General features: G+C 52.8%; 1 protein-coding gene across 2 annotated transcripts in view; it reads left to right on the top strand.

Moving 5' to 3' along the window:
- PLXND1 (plexin D1) overlaps positions 1–17456 on the top strand; it is a 56244-nt gene that overhangs the window by 30705 nt on the left and 8083 nt on the right. Inside the window, exons 10-25 of one of the 2 annotated variants that reach the window (XM_048227232.2) lie at positions 1799–1888; positions 2110–2203; positions 3169–3323; positions 4150–4301; positions 5167–5266; positions 5359–5498; positions 6204–6371; positions 6455–6545; positions 6731–6994; positions 7081–7230; positions 8092–8206; positions 14388–14495; positions 14591–14703; positions 15637–15699; positions 16219–16349; positions 16734–16932. In XM_048227232.2, the coding sequence (XP_048083189.1) occupies positions 1799–1888; positions 2110–2203; positions 3169–3323; positions 4150–4301; positions 5167–5266; positions 5359–5498; positions 6204–6371; positions 6455–6545; positions 6731–6994; positions 7081–7230; positions 8092–8206; positions 14388–14495; positions 14591–14703; positions 15637–15699; positions 16219–16349; positions 16734–16932 (2133 nt within the window). Of the gene's footprint in view, positions 1–1798; positions 1889–2109; positions 2204–3168; positions 3324–4149; positions 4302–5166; positions 5267–5358; positions 5499–6203; positions 6372–6454; positions 6546–6730; positions 6995–7080; positions 7231–8091; positions 8207–14387; positions 14496–14590; positions 14704–15594; positions 15700–16218; positions 16350–16733; positions 16933–17456 lie in introns of both variants that reach the window. The other variant, XM_048227231.2, reaches the window with a different exon arrangement.

Below are 17456 nucleotides of genomic sequence, written 5' to 3'. Positions count from 1 at the left end.
GAAGTGTGCCAGCCATCCCCCTCCCCACCTCCTAGGGAGTCACCATCTGTTGCTTCCAAGGGGGAGCGGAGGCCTATGACAGCTGTCACACGTGGGGGCCACGTGCTGGGCATCTGGGATGTGTCAGGCAGCCTCGTGGCTGGGGCTGGAGCTCTGCGAGGGGCAGGTGCCCTCGCCCTCTGACTCCACCCTGCAGCGGTTGGGACAGAGCCTCCAGAGCACGAAGGGGCCCGGGCTGGTGTGGAGGGCAGTGCCGCTCCCTGGGGCGACAGGAGCCTGGCAGGGGGAGGCCCGAGCCCTGGGATTGGATCCCGGCTGCTGCTTCCCACTTGTGGAACGTGAGGGACACGTGTCTGCCCTCAGTGTGCCTCAGTGCTCCTGGCCCTCCTGGCCCTGGGCCTGCTTCCAGAACATGGAGGGAAGGGCGGGCAGAGACCCCTGCCTGGGCTCTGCAGCAACCCTGTTTGCTGAGCCTACCCCTTGAGGAGCCTGACGCCTGAGCTCAGAGCTCAACAGCCACCTTCCCATGTTAGTTTCAGAGTGAAGGGGGAGGGGGGCAAAGGGGAGGGGGAGGGGGGGTGCTGACCTGTGTTCTCCTCAGGGTGTCACATCTGCTAACAACAGGGACATAAACAGGAAGTCCTGCCACGAGGCTGGCCTAACACACATGGAACCTGAGTTTTTTCAGTCAGCAAATATTTATCGATACTGTTCCCCAGAGGCCTGTGCTGGGCAAGATGAGGCTGGGGAGTCGGGCCCTGTTTATTTAGTCAACAAACAAGTATCGAGCACCTCCTGTATACTAACAGTAAGCATATATTACTTTCCCACGGTGTGCAGCCCGCTAAAGAGACGTGATTTCCCGTTTCCCCAGCAGCCCTACAGAGTAGGGAAGCCTGTTTCTACCGCCCAGTTTAGGAGTAGAGGAGGCTCAGAGAGGACAGCCACTAGCACAGGGCTGCACAGCTAGGAGGTAGCAGAGCGGGGGTTCCAACTGAGCTCATTCTCTGCCACCCACGGCCTTGGAGGTGTCACAGGGGCCCAGACCCAACCCCACCCCTCCCCAGGGGGCAGGGAGACCAGTGTGAACAGAGACTGGGCAGGGGGATAAGGGTGGTCCTCAACATACAGGGTGGGGGCAGGCTTTAGGAACTTCCTAGAGCCCCTAACAAGCACCCACCCCCTGCTAAATGAACGAATGATCTAATGAGGGGCGCCCACCTGATGTAAGGGGAGGGTCTGGGAAGTCTTTGGAACATGGAGCATTTGAACTGGATTCTGAAGGCTGTGTTGAGTTTTGCTGGGTGGTCAAAAGAGAGACAAGTTGTTTGGGTAGGAGGAAGGGACCGGGCAAAGGCCCGGGGGCAGGACAACCTGTGCCGTGACAAAGAGTGTCCTGCTATGGCTTGGGCGTCGGTCTGTGGGCTAGAGTAGGGGCTGTAAAGGTTCAAAGAACAAGTGGAGGCTCGCTGGGATGAACCTTGAGTGCCAGGCACGCTGAGGAGTCGGGACTTCATGAGCTAAGTAAAAGGCCATTGGTTTAGGCCATTGGGGGATGTCGGTGAGGTTTTCGGTGGCATGGAGAGAACAAGGCCAAAGTTCTAGATTTTCGTGTACTCCTTGTTTCCCTCAAACATTGGACCTGAAGGCCAGGAAGGGCATTCTGCGGGGGGTGGGTAGGGGTCTGGAAGTAGGATTCAGCCGACTCCTCAGGGCAATAGGCCATGATGTGCTGCTGACGGAGATAGAGGGTAATGAGTGCTGATCCGACACTCCTCAACACCGCTGTGTCCCCCAGGGTGAAGCCCTAGAATGTAGCTTTGGGCCAGAGGAGATCTTTGAAGCCATATGGGTGAATGAATCCACGGTACACTGCAACCAGGTGGTGGTGAGTGGTGTGGCCCCAGTGCAGGGGGGTGGGGTGGGGGCGGGAAGGCCTGCACAAGTCCAGATGCTGTGCTCCTTCCTTCCCACCTATTCCCTTCCTCCTTTGGATCCCCCCATCCTCAGCAGCCCTGCCCTCTCCTCTCTCCATGACATCCATCCCCTCCCCCAGCAGAGACCCCGACACCACCCATGCCCCTCATGCTCTTTCTTGTCCTTTTGCAGCTGCACACGACCCAGAAGAGCCAGATGTTTCCACTCAGCCTCCAACTAAAGGGGCAGCCAGCCCGATTCTTGGACAGCCCTGACCCCATGACAGGTATGGGCCCCCATCTACCCCATATGGCCAAGGGGATTCCGCCTTGATGGGTGGGACTCTACCTTGGGGGGCTCGGCCAGTGCTCACTGCACAGTCACAGATGTCCCATCCTGTCGTTCCCTAACACCCAGGTTCTCAGATCTAGCCTTGCTGATCTGTGCCTGGTCCCTGGCTCCGTGCTTATTCACCGAGCAGCTACTCCGGGCCAGACAGCTCTGTGCTGTTGGCTGTGCAGCTGCGGGCCCTTGCTTAGCCTCTCTGAGCCGCATCATCCCCCGTGACAGGAGGCACAGGCCCTCTCACAGAAGGCTTGGTGAGGATTTACTGAGTGTTGCACACAGACCTTCCACTTGTCTGGGACGTAGTTAGCACCCCCAAATGGTGGCTGGTGTCCTTACTGTTCCTACATGCATTGAATCAGTTCCCCAAGAGCCTGTCCATGGGGAGTCTCGGATATCCCTGATGGACATGGGGGCCCCCCACATCCCCACCATGAAGGCCGCAGAGAGACCCCATACCCAAGGCCCTGAAGAACCCTCCCTGTACTCCTTTTGGGCCATTCTGAGGGTCTGAGGCCCTGGTGCCTGCAGAGCCCACATTGCTCAGTGGTTCCCCAGGATCCTGGAGCCCCACTGGGGGGTAAACAGTCCCACTCAGGCCTGGCTGTGAATCCCAGCCCTGCCACTCACAGGCTGTGTGACCTTAGGCAAGTTGTTCCTCCCCTCTGAGCGTCAGTCTCTTATCTGTCAAATGGGGCTAGTAAAGAGCTCCCCCCGATCAAATCATGGTGAGGACAGATGATTTTAATGAGGCTGTGGCTGCACTGTGCTGAGCGCAGGCCCTGGAGGGCTTGGAGAGCCAGGACTCACCTCTGGGAGGGACGCCACAGTGCGAGGATGGGTGCAGAAGGCACCGTGGTCATGGCAGGGGGTTGCTGACCCATGCTGCCTCTGTGTTTCTCCCAGTGGAGGTCTACAACTGCGCCATGGGCAGCCCCGACTGTTCTCAGTGCCTGGGTCGGGAGGACCTGGGACACCTGTGCGTGTGGACTGACAGCTGCCGCCTGCGGGGGCCCCTGCAGCCGCTGCCTGGCACCTGCCCTGCCCCCGAGATCCGCGCGGTAAGCACCCCCACCACGGAGGCCCGTCGCACCCGCGTGCCTACCTGTGCAGCGCACACGGCAGCCGCACGGGCCCTCAGACCTGTGGCTCGTGTGCTCCACACGGCAGGGCGTGTGCGTGCAGCAGCACCTCCCCAGCAGCTGCTGGGGCCGGGCCCCCTCCGCGCCGGAGACGCAGCCGTGAGCGCAGCACAGTAGCACCCTCCACACGGAGCTAATGGGGTCGTAGGGGAGGAGGATGGGCAGGAATAAGGAAGGAAACAAATAATTTACATATAGAAGATGGTACGTGCTATGGAGAAAAATAGAGCCAAGAGGGGAGGCTGGGTGGGAGAGATGCCAGGGCTCGGGTCTAGTTTTTATAGTGAGGTCAGGGAAACCTTGCCGATAGGGTGGTCAGCAGTAACCACCAAGCCCCGGTTTTAGGGAAGAAAGTCTTAGGGAGGGATTGTCATTGGCTTAGCCTGGGTCGGGTGCCCCTCCCTGGCCATTAGCTGTGGCCAGGATGCGAGATCATGTGGTCAGACATGGCCACTGGGAGCGGACCTCACTGTCCCCAGGAGACCCCCCCGAATATCATTGACTTTGTGCATGCACACTCACATCCCCACACCCATGTGGGGTCAGTCACCCGCACGCACACCCTCCCGGGCAGCCCCAGGGACCTGTCAAATGAGCAGGGGTCCCAGCCCTGTCAGAGCCGGAACCTTCTAAGCAGCAGGTGGCCGTGGTCCTGCCTCCTCCTGGGTGTGTGAAGTAGTGGGGGAGGGGGGAGGCTGCTGCCGGTCCAGCCTCAGAACGTCATTCATCCTCTGTCACCTGGCAGATCGAGCCCCTGAGTGGCCCCTTGGACGGCGGGACCCTGTTGACCATCCGAGGCAGGAACCTAGGCCGGCGGCTTAGTGACGTGGCCCATGGCGTGTGGATTGGCAGCGTGGCCTGTGAGCCCCTGGCTGACAGATACACGGTGTCAGAGGAGTGAGTAGTGGGCAGTCCCGGGATGGTTCTGAATGACCTCTAGCGACCCGCGCCCAACAGCGCCAGCCACAGCTCTGCCCTCCCCTCTCCCCTCGGCCGTTCCACCCTCCTCGGTGGCCTGCTGCTCCCCAGAAATGGCCCACCGCCAGGTCTCCTGGACCTTGCTCAAGCCATTCCCACTCCCTGTGTGTCCTGCCTTTTTCTGCTCTGGCCACTCCTCTTTAGCCTTCAAGTTCCCATGTTCCCTCCCATGTTCCCCTAGACCAGCTCCACTTCCACAGAAGCCTTGCGCTGATAAAAAAACCAAACAAAGCAACAACAACAGTGAAAACCTTGCAATTAACAAAGTGTGGGGCTGCTGGTGTGGTACAAAGGTCTGGGCCTACAGCTGTGGGGCCTGGCCCAGAGGGGCTCTAGAAAAGTCAGGAGTGAGCTGGCTTTCCTTTTGCGGGGGCTGGAAGTCCGGCTGCAGAAGGCCATCAGTCTACCAGCCTAGCCAATGTTCTCATGGTTGGAGAATGTTCAGGTCCAAAGAGACCATCTCAGCCAGCCCCTTTTTCATATAGTTGCGGAACTGTGGAAAGTCATGGGGCGGGGGTAGTCCTGAGGAAGAGCCTGGCATCAGGGTGACCCTTGGGGGTTCCAGAGTGGCTGTTTTCCAACTGATCCGTATTTTGATGGGGTGATGCTGTTGGGTGTCCTGGCCACATGGCAGCCCCAGCTGTGAGTGGAGGGGTGGGTAGCTGAGTGCAAGGCGGGGGAGCTCACACACCCTCAGGGTATCCTGGGGGGCATTACTCAAGGGAGACTACCCAGCCCCTGAGACCCTCCGGCTGCTCCGCTGACCAGAGCTGCCTCCCCCCAGGATTGTGTGTGCCACAGGGCCAGCCCCAGGGACATTCTCGGACGTGGTGACAGTGAACGCCTCTAAGGAGGGCAGGTCACGGGAGCGCTTCTCCTATGTGGTAAGGGAGGCCGTGCCCACCTTCCGCCCACCCCACCAGGCACACTCCTGGGGGACAGCCTGAGGCCTGACCACCTGTCTTTCTGCCCACAGCTGCCCTTGGTCCAATTCCTGGAGCCTGACAAGGGCCCCAAGGCCGGGGGCACCAGGATCACAATCCATGGGAGCGACCTCCATGTGGGCTCCGAGCTCCAAGTCCTGGTGAACGACACAGAGCCCTGCACAGAGCTCGTGTAAGCCCCTGGGACCGGGCCACCCCTTCCAGCCCCGGGCAACTGGAGGGCTGAGGGGCTAAAGGGGTGGAGGGACATCCTTGCACCAAGCGTTACTTGGGTCCTCACTGGTTCTGTCCCTTTGGCCAAGCTCCTCTCCCTCTCTGAGCCTCAGTTTCCTCATCTGGTAAGAACAGTAGTTGTGAGTAGTACTCTGTGCCTGGCATACAGTAGGTGCTTCATAAGTGACAGTTGCGGTGAAAATGGTGATGCTTGTACACATTCTGAGATCCTCTGGCTGGCCCAGGGCTGTGTCTGCTGGCAGGGGTGTGGTCCGCAACCTCTTGGTGAAATGCCTCTGTCTTTATTATGCACTTAGCGTGTACCAGGCCCCAAGGATGGGCATTGCTGTGGATACTAAGAAGAGCCCAGCGCATTCTCCGCCCTCAGGGGAAAGCAGACACTCCCATAGGAAATAGAAACATCTGAGATTGGGGAAAAAGTCAATGCTGTCTCCGAGCCACTCCTCAGCAGGGGTGGCCATTGAGAGAGGAGCTCTGGGAAGGCTTCTTGGATGATGTGGGATGGGGCAGGAAGCGGGGAAGGACGGGCACTGAGGAGGCCTGGCACCCAGGCCAAGTGCACGGGCTTGCGCCCTGGGCGATGGGGCAGGCGGGAGCGACCGGGGGAGGGGGCCGCACTGACGATGCCCCTGCCCTTCCGCAGGCGCACGGACACCAGCATCGCCTGCACGATGCCTGAGGGCGCCCTGCCGGCCCCTGTGCCTGTGTGCGTGCGCTTCGAGCGCCGGGGCTGCGTGCACAGCAACCTCACCTTCCAGTACATGCAGAACCCGGTCATCACGGCCATCAGTCCCCGCCGCAGCCCCGTCAGGTGAGACCCCAGACCCGGTCCCCCCGGCTGAGCTCGCTCTCTGGGCCTGCAGTTGGGCTGACGGGGCTTGCCGTCTCCCACAGTGGCGGCAGGACCATCACGGTGGCTGGTGAGCGTTTCCACATGGTACAGAACGTGTCCATGGCCGTGCACCACATCGGCCGGGAGCCCACGGTGAGGGGGCAAGGGGCCGCGGCGGGTGGGGAGCAGCCCGTACCCTGATGGACCAGCCCTCACCCTGCCGCATCTCCCCTATCTCTGTCTCTCGCTCTCTCTGTCTCCTGAAACTCAATCATCTCTCCCCACTTCTCCGGATCTGTCTGTCCATCCCCAACCTTGGCCCTGGCCTCCCCTACCAGCTCTGCAAGGTTCTCAACTCCACCCTCATCACCTGCCCGTCCCCGGGGGCCCTGAGCAATGCCTCGGCACCCGTGGACTTCTTCATCAACGGGCGGGCCTACGCTGACGAGGTGGCCGTGGCCGAGGAGCTGCTGGAGCCCGAGGAGGCGCGGCGGGGCGGCAGGTTCCGCCTGGACTACCTCCCCGACCCGCAGTTCTCCACGGCCAAGAGGGAGAAGTGGATCAAGCACCACCCCGGGGAGCCCCTCACCCTGGTCATCCACGTGAGTGCCAGCGGGTGCCGGGGGGGCGTGAGTGGGGCCGGGCTCGGCCGCGGACCTCGGCGAGCACCCTCACTCTGCTCCCGCAGAAGGAGCAGGACAGCCTGGGGCTCGAGAGCCACGAGTACCGGATCAAGATAGGCCAAGTGGCCTGTGACATCCAGATTGTCTCAGATAGAGTCATCCACTGCTCGGTCAACGAGTCCCTGGGCACAGCTGAGGGCCAGTTGCCCATCACGGTGAGTGAACGGGGCGCCCCAGGTGGAGGCGGCCTGGCCCCCGGCCCTGCCCCATCTGCCTGAGTGCCTACGCCTTCCCTGCGTGTCAGAGCTAAGCATTTTCGTGCTCAGTGGATGAGGCAAGGGGAGCAAAGCGGAGCTTTACATGCCCACTTGACAGATGAGACCCAAGAACTTAGTGACCTGCTCCAGGTCAGTGATCAGCCCCGGATAGGCCTGCGGGGCTGGACTTTCAGAGACCATAAGAAGTTGCCCCCGCTCCACCCGATGCTCCCCCCAGAGTCTGGGTTGCCAGTTACCACGCAGGGTCACAGAGGGGAGGGAAACAGGAGGAGAGCAGAGAGGGCCCAGAAGTGGGACCTTTTCTATGCTGTACCTGCTTGCATGCCTCCTGGGATGGGGAGCTCCCTCCCTCCCAGGCAGCTCATGCTGCCCAGCATGGGCAAACTCTGACCGGGAAAACTCCCTTTCACCCACACCCCAGTCCCAGTTATGTCCTCTGAATCCTCAGACTTTGGCTGCCCCCCGGGTCCTTGAACAGCCCTCCAGGTACTGGCTGCGACAGCAGCCTGGCCCTGTGAACTGCCCTGCCTCTGGCTTCTCCACGGCTTCTCCCAGGCTGCAATAAAAAATACAGCCTCCTGTACTGTGTCCCCTCTCTCTCGGCCAGGCCTGCCAAGCAGCCTCTCATTTAGCCCTCAGGGCATCCCCAGGAGGTGGGCGTGGTTATCTCTGTTATAGATGTGGCATCTGAGGTTCAGAGAGGTTAGGTGGCTTGCCCAGGACCCCATAGCTAGTGAGGAGAGGAGCCAAGGTACAAGTCTGGGGAAGCTACAGCCCCCTCCCCCCACCTCCACACAGATCCAGGTAGGGAACTTCAACCAGACCATCGCCACGCTGCAGCTGGGGGGCAGCGAGACGGCCATCATTGTGTCCATCGTCATCTGCAGTGTCCTGCTGCTGCTCTCTGTGGTTGGTAAGGAGCCCTTCGCTCATGACGCCTGGGAGGGCAGACCTGCCCCACCTGGTCCCAGCCCCTCCGAAGACTGGCAGATGGGAGAAAAGGCATGATGGGCTGGGGACACAGCTTGAGCGAAGGCCTGGCGGTGGGTCACTCACTGACAGGCTTGCTCTGGCTATGGCTCACGTGGGCGGAAGGGGTAGATGCTGGGGGACGTGCTGTGTCCAGGCGGCGGGGCCCCGAGTGCCTGGCAGAGGAACTTGGAACCTTGTCCTCTGGGCAATAAGGAGCTGAAGGAACTTAGAAGAAGGTTGTTCAGGGAAGATTAACCTACATATTTGGTAGGCTATCCCACTAGTAAAATAGTGGTTATGAAGTTGATACAGTTGATCTTTGAACAACGTGGGGTTAGGGGCGCTGACCCCCACACAGTCAGAAGTCCATGTATAAGTTTTGATTCCCCCAAAATTTAACTACTGGTAGCTTCCTGTTGCCTGGAAGCCTGACTGATAACATGAACAATCAACACATATTTTGTATGTTCTCCGTATTACGTATTGCGTTCTTATAATAAAGTAAGCTAGAGAAGAGAAAATGTTATCAAGAAAATCATAAGGAAGAGGGGCGCCTGGGTGGCTCAGTCGGTTACGCGTCTGCCTTCAGCTCAGGTCATGATCCCAGGGTCCTGGGATCGAGCCCCGCATCGGGTTCCCTGCTCAGCCGGGAATCTACTCCGTTGCCCTCTGCTCCTTCCCCCCACTCATGTGTGCGCACTGTCATCCCCCCAATAAATAAATTTTTAAAAATCTTAGAAGAGAATCATAAGGAAGAAAAAATACATTTACAGTTTTTACTGTATTTATTTTTAAAAATCTGCATCCAAATGGACCCGCACCGTTCAAATGCAGTTGTTCAAGGGTCGGCTGCGTGTGTGTGTGTGTGTGTGTGTGTGTGTGTGTGTGTGTGTATTTCCTCCTTCCCCACCCCAGAAAGTTAATATAATACTGCTGTGTAATCTTTTAAATGTTTCATAGTTTCTTGATCTTTTAAATGTTTCACAAGTTAACACCTGGTCATTGTGGAAAGAATTGAAAATGATTTAAAAAAAAAGAAAGAAAGAAAACAGCAATCATTCATTAATTCTCTCACCCAGGGAAAGTCACTGTTTACCCCTATTTTTTATTGAATTATAATTGACATACAATATCATATTAGTTTCAGGTACACAACATAGTGATTCAGTATTTTTATAGCGTTACCTTCTGTCACCTTACAAAGATATTACAATGTTATTGACTATATTCCCTGTGTTGTACAATAGGTCCCCGAGGCTTATTTATTTTATAAGTAGAAGTTTATACCTCTTAATCCCCTTTACCTATTTCATTCAATCCCCCACACTCTTCCCCTCTGTCAACCACAAGATTGTTTTCTGTATCTATGAGTCTGTTTCTGTTTTGTTTTGTTGGTTTGTTTGTTTTTCGATTTCAAATATAAGTGAAATCACATAGCATTTGTCTTTCTCTGTTGGACTTCATGGCATAACACCCTCTAGGTCCATCCGTGTTGTCACAAATGGCAAGATTTCATTCTTTTTCAGGGCTGAGTAACATTTCACTGTATCCATACCCTGCATCTTCTTTATCCGTTCATCTCTCCGCGGACACTTGGGCTGCTTATGTCTTGGCTCTTGTAAAGAACGCTGCAGCGAACAGATGGATGCGTGTATCTTTTTGAATTCGTTATTGCATTTTCTTCAGACAAGTACCCAGAAGTGGAATTGCTGGGTCCTAGGACAGCTGCATTTTTAATCTTTGAGGACCCTCCATACTGTTTTCCACAGTATGATGGCTGCATCGATTTACGTGCCCACCAGTGGTTTACCAGGGTTCCCTTTCCTCCACAGCCTCACCAGCGCGTGCTATTTCTTGTCATTTTGATACCAGCCATTCTGACAGGTGTGAAGTGATATCCCATTGTGGTCGTGATTTGCATTTCCCTGATGATTAGTGACGATGAGCATCTTTTCATGTGTCTGTTGGCCATCTGCATGTTTTCTTTGGAAAAATGTCTATGTAGGTCCTCTGCCCATTTGTTAATCAGATTGTTTGTTTTTTTGTTTTTTTAGTTGTATGAGTCTTTATATATTTTGGATATCAACATTTTATTGGATATATTGTGTGCCAGTATTGTCTTTCATTTATTTAGGAAGTTGCCTTTTTGTTTTATGGATGGTTTCCTTCACCGTCCCAAAGCTTTTTAGTTGGATGTAGTCCCATTTGTTTATTTTTGCTTCTGTTGCTCTTGCCTGAGGAGACAGATCCAAAAAAATACTGCTAAGACCGATGTCCAAGAGCTTACTGCCTACGTTTTCTTCTAAAAGTTTTATGCTTTCAAGCCTCACATTTAGTCTTTAATTCATTTTGACTTTATTTTTCCATGTGGTGTAAGAAAGTGGTCTAACTTCATTCTTTTGCATGTGGCTGTCCAGATTTCCCAGCACCATTTATTGAAGAAACTGTCTTTTCCCCATTGTGTATTCTTGCTTCCTTTGTTGAAGATTAATTGACTGTGTAAGTATGAGTTTATTTATAGACTATTCTAGTCCATTGATCTATGTGCTTGGTTTTATGCCAGTACCATACTGCTTTGATTATAATAGCTTTGTGGTGTAGTTTGAAATCTGGGAGCATGATGCCTCCTGCTTTGTTCTTCTTTCTCAAGATTACGTTGGCTATTTGGGGTCTTTTGTGGTTCCATTTACATTTTAGGATTACTTATTCTAGTTCTGTGAAAAATACCACTGGTATTTTGATAGGGATTGCATTGAATTTGTAGATTGCTTTGGGTAGTATGGACATTTTCACAATACTTCTTCCAGTGTATGAGCAGTGTATAACTTCCCATTTTTTGGTGTCCTCTTCAATTTTTCTCATCAATGTCTTAGTGTTCAGAGTACGCTTTTTTTTTACCTCCTTGATTAAATTTATTCCTAAGTATTTTATTCTTTTTGATGCAATTGTAAATAATATTCTTTTCTTATTTCTCTTTCTGAATACTTCTTTATTAGTGTATAGAAACACTGTAGATTTCTGTGTATTAATATTACATCCTGCAACTTGACTGAATTTGTTTAGTGGTTGTAATAGTTTTTTTGGTGGAGTATTTAGGGTTTTCTGCGTGTATTATATCACCTGCAAACAGTGACAGTTTTACTTCTTTTTTTCCAATTTGGATGCCTTTTATTTCTTTTTCTTGCCTAATTGCTGTGGCTACGACCTCTAAATGCTATGTTGAATAAAATTGGTGAGAAAGGGCATCCTTCCTGATCTTAGAGGAAACACTTTCGGTTTTACACCATTGAGTTTAGTATTAGCTGTGGGTCTGTCCTATATGGCCTTTATTGTGTTGAGGTACATTCCCTCTATACCCACTTTGTTGAGAGTTTTTATCATAAGTAGATGTTGAATTTTGTCAAATTCTTTTTCTGCATCTATTGAGATGATCATATGATTCCTATCCTTCATTTTTATGTTAATGTGGTGTATTACATTGTGTGATTTGTGGCTGTTAAACCATCCTCTTGTCCCTGCAATGAGTCCCACTTGGTCATGGTGTATGATCCTTCTAATGTATTTTTGAATGTGGTTTGGTAATATTTTGTTGCGGGTTTTTGCACCTTTGTCCATCAGTGATATTGGCCTGTAGTTCTCTTTTTTTGTAGTGTCTCTGTCTGATTTTGGTATGAGGGTAATGATGGCTTCATAAAATGAGTTTAGAAATGTTCCTTCCTCTTCAGTTGTTTGGAATTATGTCAAGAGGATAGGTATTAACTCTTCTTTAAATGTTTGATAGAATTCACCAGGGAAGCCATTTGGACCTGGACTTCTGTTTTCAGGGAGTTTTTTGATTACTGATTTAATGTCATTACTAGCAATCAGTCTATTCAGATTTTCTATTTCATGATTCAGTCTTAAAATATTGTATATTTCTAGGAATTTGGCCATTTTTTCCAGGTTGTCTAATTTGTTGGTATATAATTGTATAGTATTCTCTTTTGTATTTCTGTGGTATCAGTTATAATTTCTCTATTTTCATTTCTGGTTTAATTTAGTCCTCTTTTTTTTTTTTTGTCTTGATGAGTCTGGCTAACAGTTTGTCGATTTTGTTTCTTTTCAAAGAACCAGCACTTGGTTTCATTGATCTTTTCTATTTTTTAGTCTATTTTGTTTATTTCTGCTCTGATCTTTATTTCCTTCCTTCTCCGAACTTTGAGTTTTGTTCTCCTTTTTCTACTTCCTTTAAAATTAAATCATTTGAGACTTTCCTTCTTTCCTGAGGTATCACTATGAACTTCCCTCTTAGGATGGTTTTTGCTGCGTCCCAAAGATTTTGGACTGTTATTTTTTTTTTTCATTTTCATTCGTCTCTATGTATTTTTTGATTTCCTCTTTGACTTCTTCATTTTCTCCTTGGTTGTTCGGTAGCATGTTGTTTAGTCTCTACATGTTTGTGCCTTTTCCCATTTTCTTCCTGTAATTAATTTCTAGTTTCATTCTGTTGTGTCAGAAAAAATGTTTGATATTACTTCAGTTTTGTTAAATTTGTTGAGGCTTGTTTTTGGCCTAACACGTGACCCGTCCATGTGCACTTGAAAAGAATGTGTATTTTGCTGTTTTTGGATGGAATGTTCTGTATGTATCTGTTAAGTCCATCTGGTCCAGCGTGTCATTTAAGGCTGATGTTTCCTTATTGATTTTCTGTCTGGATGATCTATCCATTGAAGTAAGTGGGGTGTTAAAGTCCCCTACCCGTATTGCGTTGCTGTCTATTTCTCCCTTTAGGCCTGTTAATATTTGCCTGGTATGTTTAGGTATGTTCAGTGCATCGATCTTTACAAATGTTCTAATTCTTTTGGCAGATTGACCCCTTTATCATCCTTCTTTGTCCTTTATTACAGTCTTTGTTTTAAAATCTATCTTGTCTGATGTAAGTATTGCTACCCCAGCTTTCTTTTCTTTTCCATTTGGATGAAACATGTTTTCCCAGGCCCTTACTTTCAGTCTGTGTGTGTCCTTAGATGTGAAGTGAGTCTCTCATAGGCTGCCTATAGATGGGGCTTGGTTTGGTTTGGTTTTTGTTTTTGTTTTTTTAATCCACTCATCCACCCTGTGTCTCTTGATTGGAGAATTCAGTCCATTATTTTTAAAGTAATTATTGGTAGGTGTGTAATTACTATCTTTTCATAAATTGTTTTCTGGCTGTTTTTGTAGTTTTTCTCTGTTCCTTTCTTCTTCTCTTTCTCTCTTCCCTTGTGGTTTGAAAGTTTTCTTTAGTGGTATGTTTAGATTTTTTCTTTCTTTCTTTTCTTTTGTGTATTTTATATGTTTTTTCCTTTGTGGTTACCATGAGGTTCACATATAATATGTTATGTATATACGTCTCTTTTTAAGTTAATAGTAAGTTAATTTTGAATACATTCCAGAGCTTTATGTTTTTACTCCACTATTATATATATAATATATATAAAATATATATGTGTATATATATTTTAAGACTTTTTTATTTGAGAGAGAGAGAGCAGGAGAGGCAGAGGCAGAGGGAGACGGAGAGAGAGGATCTCAAGCAGACTCTGCAATGGGCATGGAGCCCAATGTGGGGCTTGATCTCACAATCCTGAGATCATGACCTGAGCCAAAACCAAGAGGCAGATGCTTAAACCAAGACCCAGGCACATGCCCCCACCATTTTATATTTTTCATGACCACATTTTACATGTTTATTTTATGTATCTAACTAATTATCATATTTTAATAAATTTTACTACTTTTGTCTTACCCTTTATACTTGCTTTATAAGTGTTTGACCCACTATCTTTATTTTATAATGTTTACCACTATTTTAAGACACACACACACACACACACACACACACACTTCTTTTTATAAGAATGGGACATCAGAATTATTTTCCTGGGCGTTCCCCAGCCCTTTACCCTGTAGGAGTTTTCAGCCCACCAGGGAGGGGAGGACTGCAGGCTGAAGGCACCCGGCCACTTCCCACACCCTCCCCAGAGGAGGTGGAGAGGAAGCCAGCAGGACCTCTCCCTCCAGGCCGGGCCCTGTACACGGCCATGGGCCAACAAATGTTTTCCAAAGGGCTCTCCAGGCCTGACCTGCCTCTCCACTGCCCGCAGCCCTGTTCGTCTTCTGCACTAAGAGCCGCCGCGCAGAGCGCTACTGGCAGAAGACTCTGCTGCAGATGGAGGAGATGGAATCTCAGATCCGGGAGGAAATCCGGAAAGGTAGCCGGCGGGGACCACGGAGGGCTGTGGACCTTGGCTTTGCCATCTGGGGAATGGGTTTGAGATCTACTCACAGCTCCCTGCCAATCTGCCAGGCTTTGCCGAGCTGCAGACGGACATGACTGATCTGACCAAGGAGCTGAACCGCAGCCAGGGCATCCCCTTCCTGGAGTATAAGCACTTTGTGACCCGCACTTTCTTCCCTAAGGTCAGCCCGCGCCCTTGCCAGCCACCTCAGGGGCTCCTTGATCTCGTTCTGAGCCATGCCAGACTAGAGGGCATTTTTAAGCAGATGGGAAGACGTGGTGCCATATGGGCCCCTTGAGCAGTGCGTAACCTGCATACACGCTCATGGCAGCCTTGGCCACCTGCCCTCACCTGCCAAGGGAGGGGGCCCAGTTTCTCCCCTCACTTTTCTTCTGTACTCATTTGATGTCTGATTGTCCATATGGAAGCCGGCTACTAGCCCCACTGTCCTCCTGGGGTGTAAGACCGGCCTCTCCCTTCATTGAGGGGGCGAGTAGAGGTGTCCCAGGCTCTCCTAAGCCCCCGGTGTCCCACCTGCCTCTCTTAGTGCTGGGTCCCTTCCCAGCCAGGCTTTGGTCTCTACATTCCCTCCTCTTGCCCACTGGACTCTGCCTCAAGCCTCCCACCCCTCTTTGTGTTCTAGGGGCTACCGCCCTGTCTCCATCTTCCCTGGCCTGGCCAGAGCATTTATGCTGGTGGCTGGTGACCTGCCTCTTGTCCTGTCCACACTGCTCACCACGCAGCAGCCCCAGCAAGGCCGTACCGTGGTCCTTGCTGGCCTCTCTGCTCTTTCTCCCATTCTGTGCTGTTTCTTTTGCTTCCTCTTAAGCCTCGTGCCCTCTTGCATTGAACACCCTGCATCATGAGGTTCTTTTCCTTCCTTTTCCCCCACGAAGCCCCTCGGGCCGCCCCTCCCTGCTTCTCTGGACCCTTAAGGCCCCTGGGCATGGCCCACTGCCTCTCCTTCCTTCACAAGTTATCCCTTTGCATTTGTGGGCGGTCCTGGCACGCCAGTCAGGGGAGACCACAGCCCTGCTGAGATGCCGGGGGGGGGGGGGGTCTACTCCTACAGTGCTCCTCGCTCTATGAAGAACGTTATGTGCTGCCCTCCCAGACCCTCAACTCCCAGGGCAGCTCCCCAGTGCAGGAGACGCACCCACTGCTGGGAGAGTGGAAGGTGAGTACCCCATGCACGTGCGTGCAGATACACACAGGACTGCCTCCGAGCCACCCCTCTGGGCTTCACTTTCCTGTTCATCTGATCCATTGATCAGTAGAGTTGGGAGGAATCAGTCATTGGAAGACAGTGAGTCCTCCATCCCAGGAAGCATTTAAGGTATAACACCATTCAGTGTGTTAGAAGTGCTGACCCTAAGCCAGGTGACGAGGGAGGAGGATTGGGCCTTTCTGGACCTCCCACTCCACCTGCTGCCTAGAGAGTGGAAAGCTAGAGGGTCCTAGGCACAGGGACTCTGGGTTACCTCCAGGCACTGTTGACCTTCTCTGAGTGCCACTTTTCAACTCAACTGAGCCATTATTCCCAATCATGGGGTGTGAAGAGACATCTGGCATGAAAAGGTAGTGAGCTTCCCATCCCAGGAGGCATTCAAAGAGCCATTCAGGGCATTATAAGTGCTGACTCCGAGGCCAGACCGAGGCAGCAGACCCCTGTGGACAGCACCAATTGCTTCTGCAGATCCCAGAGAGCTGCCGGCCCCACATGGAAGAGGGGATCAGCCTGTTCTCCTCATTGCTCAACAACAAGCACTTCCTCATCGTGTTCGTGCACGCGCTGGAGCAGCAGAAGGACTTCGCAGTGCGCGACAGGTCAGGCTCTGGGAGAGGGCCGGGGGCCCGCTGGAGGCCGCACGGCCCGTCCTGGCTTGGCCTGGCCAGACCCAAGGCTGGGCCAGTTTGCAAGTCACCTTGCCTGCCGGGCAGTAGGCATCCACCCGGCGCCGGGCCCGCGCGTGCCTCCCTTTCCTGGGCCTGGACGCCCCAGATGGGGGCCCACAGGCACAGGGGCTGCTGCGGACGGTAGAGGCGGCGGCCCTTTCTCCGGGTGGGTTTGGGCCGCATTCACCCGTCTGCCGGACGCCGCCCACGCAGGCACACCTGCGGCCGCCGGGTGCACAAGGCCGAGCCGGAGCTCCACGACCCGCGTCTGCTCCCGGCGCGCGGCAGGTGCTAACGCCCTGCGCCCGCCCGCAGGTGCAGCCTGGCCTCCCTGCTGACCATCGCGCTGCACGGCAAGCTCGAGTACTACACGGGCATCATGAAGGAGCTGCTGGTGGACCTCATCGACGCCTCGGCCACCAAGAACCCGAAGCTCATGCTGCGGCGCACGGAGTCGGTGGTGGAGAAAATGCTCACCAACTGGATGTCCATCTGCATGTACAGCTGTCTGCGGGTGAGGCGGCGCCCGGGCCGGCGCCCGGATCTGACTCGGCGTCAGCCTCGGCCGGCTCCGGCCGGACGGGTCCTCACGCCCTCGGCGCCGACGAGGGACGGGCTCGGGGAGCAGGGACCGGCCTGTAGGGGCCTTCTCCAGCTCGGAGCCGGCCTGGCTTCCCGCGAGGGCTCAGAGCATGCCCAGGGGGCTTTGTTCCAGATTGTTTTCTTAGTCATCAAACCCTCCCTTGTGTCCTTGGGGCCACGGCTCCTGGTTAAGATGATAAATGAGGCCCCGTCCTAGCCCTTAAGACCCCCTCAGGCTTAGGGAGACAGATGCGGAAATAGCGATTAAAATACAGAGCAATAAAGGCCACACGGTGGAGTTCAACCGCTGAGGCCTCGGACCCAGCTGGTGGGTTCAAGGTGGCTTCCTGGAGGAGGTGGCCCTAAGCTCAGGTCTGAGGGCTTAGTTGGAGGGCAGGGGTACGAGGCCCAGCCTGGCCCAAGATGCTCTACACTCACCAGTCTGGGATTTGAGAC

This window comes from Ursus arctos, unplaced genomic scaffold, assembly GCF_023065955.2.
Source record: "Ursus arctos isolate Adak ecotype North America unplaced genomic scaffold, UrsArc2.0 scaffold_14, whole genome shotgun sequence".
NCBI classification, from domain to species: domain Eukaryota; kingdom Metazoa; phylum Chordata; class Mammalia; order Carnivora; family Ursidae; genus Ursus; species Ursus arctos.
The sequence above is the reverse complement of the archived record's forward strand: the minus strand, read 5'-3'. Positions and strand labels throughout refer to the sequence as shown.